The sequence below is a fragment of the Mandrillus leucophaeus genome, unplaced genomic scaffold, assembly GCF_000951045.1.
Source record: "Mandrillus leucophaeus isolate KB7577 unplaced genomic scaffold, Mleu.le_1.0 Scaffold394, whole genome shotgun sequence".
In the NCBI taxonomy this organism is placed as follows: domain Eukaryota; kingdom Metazoa; phylum Chordata; class Mammalia; order Primates; family Cercopithecidae; genus Mandrillus; species Mandrillus leucophaeus.
This window is the reverse complement of record NW_012104187.1, coordinates 2492200-2503179: the sequence shown is the minus strand read 5'-3', so window position 1 is coordinate 2503179 and position 10980 is coordinate 2492200. Positions and strand designations below refer to the sequence as shown.

Here is a 10980-nt window from a genome sequence, read left to right as displayed (position 1 = left end):
CGCCCGCGCTCCGGGCCGGCTCCCAGCGCCGCCTCCCCCATTAGAAACTTCGCAGACACAGCGAGGCTGCTCGTTGGAGTTGGAGAAACTTGGGAAGAATGCAAAAAGCCAAAGAAGCCGGGGAGGACCACGTTTTTCACTTGCCCTCGCCCCGACACTCCTGTCCACATTGGACGCGGCTGCCTGCCAGCGCCGGGGAGCGCGGACCCGGTGGACACTCCGCTTGGGGACCCGCCAGCATCCGGCTTCGGCTTGGGGCGGGCGGCCAGACGCGGCGGAATCCTCGCGGGACCCGCATCTGGGGAATGCGTGGCCCGGACGCGGGCTTGGTGGGCTCTCTAGAGTCGTTTCTTATGTGGCACTTTCCGTCTTTGCTGTGTCTTGCACTGATTGAAGGGTGGAGAGGATAGTACGGACCTTCTGTGACACAAGTCCAACAACGCCAACATTTTAAAGGGGTGGGAGGTATTGAGAGGGAGGGCTGACCGGCATCTGGAGCAGGGCGCTTAGTGTTTTCCAGCTCATGATGCAGGCTTTGGTCAGTTTTGAATTACTTAAATCGCACCCAAGTCTAAACGGAAGATATTTATATCACACTCACACATCAAGCTCCAATAATTTGTTTTTAGGAATGTCACCACTGCCTTAGAAAACGGCATGCTGCATTTCGGACTTAACATTGAAAGCACCCATTTTTAGTATCAATCACTTTGCACTACATGGTGCCTTTTGGGGAAGCAAAATTATTCGTGTATGGAATCCCCCTAATCACGGATTTCTTTGGAAGTGGAAAAGATTAGTTCCATCTCTTCATCCTCTGAATTACTGGAAAGGAAGACAGGTACAGGTATATATTGAGGAATTTGGGGCCAGTTAAACCACTGTCATCTTGACATTGACCTTAACGCTAAAAAGAAAAACTTTAAAATGCGAAGAGTTGACTTTAAAGGTTTGAAAAGCCAAGAATAGGGAGTAAGGCATCAACACAAAACATGCATAGAAATGTTAATCTTTCCTTCCCGGATGCAAGTGTACAAATCTCTTCTGCTCTGCTGACAAACTTGATGAAATAACTGGATGGTCGGCTCAGACCTAAAATCCTGACATTATTTCCCAAAATAGGCGCGATGCACCATTTAAGACAGTCATATTTACTTTCATCATTATAGGTAATATTTCTGTTCCACTAACTTGGTTATGGACTAAGTAATGCCTTTATTTTTAATTCCTGTATGTAACTATGGAGTTATTTTAGTTATTTTAAATTTAGTGTTTGCAAAATGATTAATGTAGTCTCATAACTTCAGTAATTACATGCAATTGCCAGTTGAGTGCCTTCTTAAATGCTAACAATGATTTTGGGGAAAATATTTTAGGGGAGGGAAATTTCATAGCTGCACAGAACTCAGTTAATTTTTATTAAAAACAAGAAGCCTTTTATTATTTAAATGATGTTTTAGATATGCTCACTTCTTCGCCTACTTTACTATAAGTCCCTCATCTTTGCCCCCAAAACACTAATAGCAGTTAGAGCAATTACAGCCCTTAAAATAGTGGCAGACTGCAGTACATGCCCATTGAATGAATGCAGGCTGTGGTATATGCTGGTAGAATGAAGTGATGTCTATCTCCTACTAGACTTCATGTCCTGGAAGAAAGGCACATTCTTTTATTAGCAAGGTGTTTGACACACATTGATAATGAATATATGTTAGGCTTGATGAAGAATATATATAAACACTTGATTCAACTCAATGACAGTTTTAAAATGCAGATGTTAATATCTAATTAGCATATATAAATGTTTAAATTTTAAAATTCAGCTAGGAACTGAGGAAAAAATACATGGATGGTAAAATTAGCAAAGCTTTTAGGCATGTGTAGCATATATTCCCATGATAGTGGGATTTTCTGAATTCTCAAAGGAGATATGCAAAGAGAACAGGATTTTAAAACTGGCTTTATTTTGTCATTTTCAGTCTCATTTTCATAAAGGAAGAATTATTTGAAAAAGTGATTTTGAAGTTACATATTATGATGAGCTTTTTACAGAAGTAGCCAAAGGCTTCCAAACAAACCTATCATGGAAACACTTTTTTTTGCAAGTTGTTCAGCTAATGGTTCATTCTCAATCAAATGTATACTCTTATGTGCCAGTTGCATTGTATATCTCTAAAGTCAGCTGGTACTTTAAGAACAGTAATCTTCCTGTAATACTTTTTAAAATACCGAAGTATCCCTTTTAATTGTTTTCTTTTTCATTGCTTAACTGTTAGTTTAGAAGTGTGTATGTGATCATGGGACATTCATTTAACTTTAGAAAACAGAATAGTATTTTGTTTTAGAGTCAGTACATTGAAAAATGGGTCAGAAAATACAGATTGTTTTCTTATCAGTAAAAGTAATCTGCTATATTTTATGCTTGAATTACTGATAATTTCACTTATATGCATATTATAAACACTCTGTGTTACATACATTTCTCCATTTAGTTTTTAAGATTTTTTAAGAAGGAAACTAGAATAAAGAGCAAAGATCTAGCTTCTTTAATATGTCCAATTTCAGATATGAAGTAGGCATCCTATATTATGTTTTATCAGGAACAATACAATTTAACTTAAATATATTGTTAATAACAGATACTCAGACTCTAATTTACATAGCTTTTGAACGTATGTTTTCAAAGAACTTAGTAGCATCCCATACTGTGTTATGTTTATAGGTTTAGACTTCTCCCTCTATTGAGCTCTTAACACTTTTAAAATAGAAAGCAAAGAGTAAAGCAATTGCTAAAAATGGCAGTTGGCGTAGCTTAAGAGTTAGAATTGTTTGTTTAAGGACTGAAACCAAATATAAAAACTTTTAGTTTTAAGGGGATTTTTTTTTCATCATTCAACAAGGAACTGAAAATTACAAGGCTTATTTGCAATCTTAATTATTTACTCAATCTGTTTCCTCCCGTGTCTCTAAATGGGAACGCACAACTTTAATTTTAAAGGACATATTCCCATAGGGAAATATAGATATCACTGTAAAACTTACGACTTTGAGTTAAGTAAAAAGATTATGGCCATCAATGGCTTTTGAGCTGCAGAAGCAGAAGACATGTACCTGCTCTTTGCGGGTATTAGGGACCCGACTAAACACACTTCTTCTTCTCTCTGATTGCTGATCAATTCCCCAACTATTTGGAGCTCCACAAAATATCAGGACTTCATCAAAGAGCTCAGGTCAGGGTGAGATCTCAAAGATTATTATAGAGGACTCATTCCAAATATAGAACCAGCTAAGTTTGCATGCCCTCTTCTGTTGAAGAAGTATCAAGGGGTTTCCTGTCTTGGCACTACTTAGCAGCATCTGCGGCTATGTATCCACTTGACATCTGGTGAAATTGTAGTTTCTGATGGAGGAACATTTAAAGTTGACAACTGTCATTGAAACAACTGGCATATAGTTTTCAGAGACAAGCTAGAAACCAGTGATAGACTAAGTACTTCAATTTTGTTAAAAGACACTGGGTAGAGGGTTCAAGTTAAGTAAGATAGGGAAGTCTGGTTTTCCAGGTAAAGGTTCTCTCTCCTTTTCTGTTGGAGATGTCATTCATCAACATAACGAAGCCTAAATTTAAAAGACTAAGACCAAATGTTTACAAATCACATAAAAGTGAGGAAACAGCAAAATCAGTAGTCATAAGGAGAAAGCCAGGGAAGACAGGACATTTATCACATCCTTTCCTCATCTGTTTTCTTCATTGAGTCTCTGAGTGCTCTTTAAATGCATTAGTATTGTGTAATTAAGTGCATGAACATAGTTGTCATGCTCCTCCAGGAATCTTGAAACCAGGAATGCCAGGCATATAACAGCGGGTTACAAAGGAAAACACCGATTCATAAATCAGTGTTTTACTGTCAGTGCAGTGTTAAATGTCAATGCATCTTAAGTTTTGCATTGACATTCTTGTTTTGATCGGATTCTACAGTGTCACGTGTGAGATTTCTCGGGACCGTCGAAGCTCAGACAACTCCAGGGCTGCAGTTTACTCGTCTGGCCGCACTCGAACCAGGCTCCCTTGGCGCGTGGGGCTCTCCCGGCGCTCGGTCCCGACCATGCCGCAGTCAGGACACCTCGCCGATCTGGGGTCGCTTTGTAAAGAGCTCCGACCTCCAGGCGGTGGAGGGACACTCGACGGCGCGAGACGTCCCAGCGGCTCCGCGAGCCTGGCCCGCTGAGAGTCCCTGCAGTCCGAGTCCTCGAGCTCGGGCGTCTTCGCGTTGCCGCCCCGCGCAGTGAGCACAGGCACCGCGGCCATGACGTCACGCCCGGGACTGGCCGTTGCCGCAAAACGGCCGCATTCCGGTTCCGGTAGGTTGCCCGGGAGACGCTAGTACACAGAGAAGAGGCTCCCGTCGGAGGCCGAGTCGTCGCCAAGATTGCCCCCTGGGCTGACTCGCAGGCCGAGCCGCTTCCCCGCAGAGCTCAAGGAGGGGAGACCGTGGCGGGGGCGTCATGAGTCAGAGGCGGGTGCTGAAAGGTAGGGCCGGGGTGGGCAGGCGCCTTGACGGGCTGGCAGCTAGGAGACCCGGGTGCGGCGGGGTCCACCGACTCTCTCTCCCGCAGTGTTTGAGCAATATCAGAAGGCCAGGACAGAGTTCGTGCAGATGGTGGCGGAGCTGGCGACCAGACCCGAAAACATCGAGACGCTGCAGAACGTGGGTGAGCCTGGAGCCCGAACCCGCGTCGCCCCCTATCACCGGCCTCGCCCTGCGCATGGAGTCCCCGACGCCTCCGCCCCGCTCCCCTGCCCGTGGAGCTCTTGGGGAGCCGCAGGGTGGGAACGGGAGTTCGCAAAAGCATCCATTCTTTTCAGCGGGTCTTTGGGGTTCAGGCCGAGAGGGTGAAGCTTCCAGATGGGTGTGGGAGGTACCCGATGTCACTATTTCCATCTTCATTGCACACAGGCAAGTGTCAGATTGAAAGTCGAGGCCCTAGGAATTGCCTGGAAGTCATTTTACGTGAATGGGACTCTACCCTAATGAGACCCATTATATCCAAGTGCCATTTTGCGTGTCACCCTGCCTTTGATCACCTTCGACTTCCTCACCGCAAAGCAATTCCAGTGGTTTACACGTGATTTCTCGTCTTGCTTTAGTGAAAAAGAAATGATATGCTTAATTTTTTTCTAAGAAATTCAAAGTAGATAGAGACCAGACTTTGCGAAATCCTTGTGGCGCGTTCATTGTAGTCCTCAGTCCGAACTCTTGCAGATGTGAGAGGGGGAGAGAGAGGGAGAGAGATCTTCTTATCTCATAACATAAACTGATAAGAGAAAGATGGTTCTTCTTCTTCTTTTTTTTTTTTTTTGGATGATTCTACCATCATCTGAACTGTAAGGTAGCATTTTATCACTACTGTGTCATGAGAAGTCTTCAGTTTATAGGATGTGATCTTTAACACATAATTTTAAAAATTAAAAACATATTGATATTAAGAATACTTAAGGTGTAATGATTACTCTGGGTTTCTTTGAGGGGAATTACTACTGCACCTATGTGATACTTCGTTTTGTCACTAGGATTTTTGACATTCATTCCTTGTGTGTTTTTATTGGGGGGCATGTATTTACAATAAAGTGTATTTTATAATCTAAAAGCATTTTAGTTTGAGATAATTGTAGATTCACAACTGTGAGGGATAATACAGAGTGATCCCGTGTACCCTTTACTCAATTGCCCACAATGGTAACATTTTTCAAAACTGTAGTGCAATATCACAAGGAGGACATTGACATTGATAAAAATTCATTGATCTTATTTAGGTTTCCTCCTTTTAATTGTTCGTGTGTGTGTGTGTTTTGTCCTATAGAATTTTATTCCATATGTATCCACCACCAGCACAGTCAAGATACAGAACACTTTCATAATCACAAGGATCCTCTCTGTTGCTCTTTTATAGCCACACACACCTCCTGCTGTCCCTAACCCTGGGCAAACACTAATCTGTTCTCCATTTCTAAAATTTTGTCATTTCAGAATTGATAATCCTTTGTTCTACAGTTGTTTTATATGGGTTAATTTTCTGTATTCTGTGTGTATGTGTGTGCACTCGTACTCCTCAAGGTACCCAGAACAATACCGGGCACACAGTATTTCATATACACAGACTAACAGACTAAGGTATTAGAATATGTTACATTTTAGAAGTGCATTTAAAAGTACATTTTAAAGTGTAAACTTTTAAAGTTTTTTCTCTCAGTCACTCTCAATGGCCTTTGTGAATAGACACTACTTAACAAAGATTTACTTTCTGGACAATATGAATAGGGCCAAACTAAAACTTTTAAAATAGGAAAATAATTGCTATTATTTTTAAATTTTAATACTGAGATGTTAAAGTATACATTTAAGATATGGAGTATAATGTTTTAGTTAGTAGTGACAGGTTAGCTCCTCCCATAAGAGTGCAATGTAGAGTTCACAATGGAATTTAATCCAAACTGACAGTGTAAGTGGCTTAGATATAAGATTCTACACTTATGGTCTGGCTTAGGAAAGACAAATATGAAAGGAATATAACTTTATGTTTTGAAATTCTCTGCACTTGACTAATATCTGGGTAGCATGCTAAAATGTTTCTTTTCCTGAGGAACTTTTAACATATTTCATGTTATCTAGATTCAATTCAAGCATTCCTTTAGCAATTTTAGAGACAATGAATATTTCAATGTATTTATTCTTTTGATTAAAAAATAACCTGTAAGCTTTGTTATGAAAACTTTTCTTTCTTTCTTTTTTTTTTCTTTGAGACAGAGTCTTGCTCTGTTGCCAGGCTGGAGTGCAGTGGCATGATCTCAGCTCACTACAACCTCCACCTCCCAGGTTCAAGCGATTTTCCTGCCTCAGCCTCCTGATTAGCTGGGACTACAGGTGCGCACCACTACGCCCAGCTAATTTTTGTATTTTTAGTAGAGACAGGGTTTCACCATGTTGGCCAGGATGGTCTCGATCTCTTGACCTCATGATCCACCTGCCTTAGTCTCCCAAAGTGCTGGGATTACAGGCGTGAGCCACCTTGCCCGGCCAGGCCAGTTTTCTTTCTTAATAGTCAATTAACCATTCAGATGATTTTGTTCTTTTAAAAAATTACAATGGATTTAAAAGTGCTTTAGAATGAGCCTCAGTATGTATAAATCAATTCTACATTGTGATCAACCATTTTTTCAGTCAAATGCCTTCATTTTGGTAGCTTAAGATACCAATGCATTTTACTCCTGACTTTGACATACTGTCTACATATCTAGGAAGATTTTGTTTGTTTTCTCACTTTTCCCTCCAATATGCTAAGTAAATATATATCATGGATCCAAGATAATATAAAAAATATTTTCCATATAGGCATCATGATCAAACCAGTAATTCCCTCATTAAGAATATTTCAAATTATTCTATGTGAAAGGAATATTAAAGGTGAAAATTGTCAGTGGAGTATTTATTTCAAGTCTCTGATCTTTTTTATTGTGTTTTTGATATGCTAATAAGAGAATTTGCCTTATTAAATATGTCCAAAGTAATTGCCAAAGCAGACAAAGTATGTTGCAAGATCTTTTCTTCAGAGTTATTTGCAAAACAGTAAGTTTGATTTCTTTCTTTTTTTGTTTTTTGTTTGTTTGTTTTTGAGACAGGGTTTCACTCTGTCGCCCAGACTGGAGTGCAGTGGCACTATCACGGCTCAGTGCAACCTTTGCCTCTCAGGCTCAAGTGATTCTCCTGCCTCAGCCTCCCGAGTAGCTGGGATTATGGGTGTGTGCCACCACGCCTGGCTAATTTTTGTATTTAATTTTTTTTTTTTTTTTTTTTTTTTAGTAGAGAAGGGGTTTCACCATGTTGCCCAGGCTGGTCTTGAACTCCTGACCTCAAATGATCCACCCGCGTCAGCCTCCCAAAATGCTGGGATTACAGGCGTGAGCCATCATGCCTGGGCACTAAGTTTGATTTCTAAGCAAAATTATTACTAGAAAGAACTGTGTACAAAGCATCTATAACCTTGAGGTGTTTTTTTTTTCCTCACTGAGGTTTTATTCCTTCTAAATTAAAAGAACACATATGAACGATTAAAAAGTTTAATGTCTGTTATAAAATTTCTTTATGTACTCTCAAATTCTGTATTCGAACCATTACCTCTTGCAGCTATTTAAAAACAAATTTTGATACTTCCCCTGTCTGAATAATTAGTAACACATGACTGTAATAGTAGAGACAATACATTGTTGCTTCTACCAAATGTAAAATTTCAGCAATTGGAAGTGTTTTGTTAGTTATAAAATATAAAAAACATGTTTTGTGGCTTATTGGAATACCAGGCCACTTTTAGTTTTGTTTAGGAGGTCTTTTGAAATACACTAATAAAAGCTCCAAGAAAATGACTTTTAAACTTAGCTGTATAAAATAAACTTTTCCTGAACCAGCTATTTATATAAGTGGGGTAAAGTTTAAAATATTACTCAAAATTTCACATATTACAACCTATAGTAAAACACAGCAAATCAGTAGTTATGAACATTTTCAGAAGAGTAGGAATAAATAAGTTTGTATAACACTTTACATGTGCACCTGTATGAAGCTAATTTTCAGATTGAGTCAATTTAATGGGTTCAGCATTCAAGAAAATAAGTCAAATATGTTGTTGACATAAAGTAATTTTAGATTACATGTATCTGGAGCAGGATAAAAGCTCCAGATTAACTATCTAGTGCCCCTTAATATGCTATGAGAAGGAAAAACCCTGAGTAAGCATTTATCATGTATTTAAGACATACCTTGATATGTACATGTATTATGATCCTCTTACAAACCTGCTGTTTCAAAGGATATTGAAACAAAAGAAAATTAACAAAGCAACTACAAAAAATTAAACCAATCATGCTATTTAAGTTTGACTTTTTTTTTTTTTTTTTTTTGCTATAAAAGGAGTCTTAGCAGTTGTGAATGTGAACGATAATTAACTCAAAACACTAACTTCTTTTTAAAAGATAGGGATAGAGAGGTTTGTTACATATGCTTAAGTGGAAAATATGCCAGGGAACTATACACATTCTGATTTTGTATGCACCAAACAATATGTTCTAAAAACAAAAGCTTAAGTCAGAGTTTTATTCAGTGTTCCAAACCACTGTTCCTACATGGGCATTGATCTGTTTTGTTAGCTAAGCACTGGTATATAGTAGAAAATAATAGTCAGGGTTAGGCTCTCATTGTTTCCTTAGAAAAAAAATGGACAATTAAAAAAAATCCAAGCTGTAGATAAGCCTATAAGAAAGGTGAGGCTTACAAATAGCAAATTTCGTAGGTTAACTTTTACAGATTAAAGTTTTGATATTTTCAAAAGTTTTTGAAAAGTTATTTAGGTATGCCATAATCCTACTTTACATTTGAATGAGGTTTCAGGACCTTTGCACTTCTGCCTGGAATCTTTCCCTATACTTATTTGACTAACTAATTTCTACTCAGTCTTTATGGCTCTGTTTTGGTGCTGATTCCTCAAGGAAATCTTGCCTGAACCCTCGCAGTAAATTAAATCGCTCGATTTATGCTACCCTTGCTCCCAGTATTTCTGTTTTCCCTACTAACCCCACTAACCCCATTATGCTATGCATAAATTCCATGCATAGCAAAATCAAAATGATTAAATAGGATGAAGGAAGGAGTAGCTGAATGAGGAAGAAAAGTTTTTTGAAGCAGTAATTGTTTTCATATCCACAGGTTGGATAATTGTTCTCTTCACAAAGTGAGTTAGGGCCCAAACTGGAACTAGAACTCATTTTTAATACTGCCTCATTTTGTGCTCTTTCTACCTTAACTTGTATGTATTAGTAAACTATTTTATGTGATTCTAGGAATTCCTAATAAACCTTGGTTTTAAGTGTTGAAACAAGTGCTGTCTTTAGGTATTTGAGTACCAATGGCTGTCCAATAACTGGGAAATTTGGTGGCTTTGGAGGTCTCCTTGAGGACTATTGTGGGAGTTTGAATGGAGGCCAGATACAGAAGGCTAACTTTAATTGATAAATTCCTGCAGGTTTGAGGGAGTGGGAGTAGTATTTAGTGTTTAAGCTGGCCTCAGAACTCCAGAGGGCCTTTAGGCTTCCTTGGGCTTCTAATTAGAATCTTATCAAACCAGGAGCTCTTTAAATGCACCCAGAGGAAAGTTTGTAATCCACCGGAAGTTGGGAACCAAGGTAGTCCTGCAGAGACTACCTTGGACTGAGACCCTGTCTGCATGAAGTGCAGGCTAGAGGAGAATTTTTCAGAGCCCTGGGCCGTCAGCTGCCTGTGACTCACTGACTGCTCTCCTGGACTTTTGAGAATACCCAGGGGTAGAATACAGTGAAGTGAGAGGCACTTGGTGTTTGTTGATTGATTGATGTGAGTATATACTTAACATTTCTTGCTTTTTAATCATGCTTTGTGTGAAGTACTTTTTGTTCATGGGGGCAGAACTTTGGGATTTCTATTGAGTGGTTGTACTGGCCTTAGGAGAAATTCAGGGCTACATCTTGAGAAAAAATTTGGCCTTGTCTTGTAGTGGGTGGAATGGCCTGTGTGAATATAAGTCAGGCCTCCCTAATTTTCAAAGTTAAATCTTGATTTTCCCATATACTCCATGCTTTCTTTCATAAGGATGGCTCAATTTGAAATTTATTGTTTATTCAGTTTCTGTTAAAAGTCTTGCTGAAAACAAGTGATACATGTGTGCGCGCGTGTGTGTGTGTCTAAATGAAATGATCTCTATTCACTTTTCTGAATATTCTGTGTTCTATACCTGTGTCAAGTTAGAATCACTATTAAAGTATATTCATAGGCTAGATTATATTAGTTTCCCATATAAATGTCTTTGTAGACTTAGTTTAATAATATATCCCCCTTTTTTTAAAAAATTGAGGGATTATTTTAAGAAATAGATGCTTAGATTTTCCAGTAGCTGCTA

General features: G+C 39.0%; 1 protein-coding gene across 4 annotated transcripts in view; it reads left to right on the top strand.

Annotated features, from left to right (window-relative positions):
* The first annotated feature begins 4310 nt into the window (after positions 1-4310).
* The window catches only part of SPAG6 (sperm associated antigen 6), a 65662-nt gene continuing 58992 nt past the window's right edge, over positions 4311-10980 (top strand). For 2 of the 4 annotated variants that reach the window (XM_011991329.1, XM_011991326.1), the window contains exons 1-2: positions 4311-4531; positions 4618-4713. In XM_011991329.1, coding sequence (XP_011846719.1) covers positions 4507-4531; positions 4618-4713 — 121 coding nt within the window. In that variant the 5' untranslated portion in view covers positions 4311-4506. Of the gene's footprint in view, positions 4714-6806; positions 6924-10980 lie in introns of all 4 variants that reach the window. The other 2 variants (XM_011991327.1, XM_011991328.1) reach the window with 2 other exon arrangements.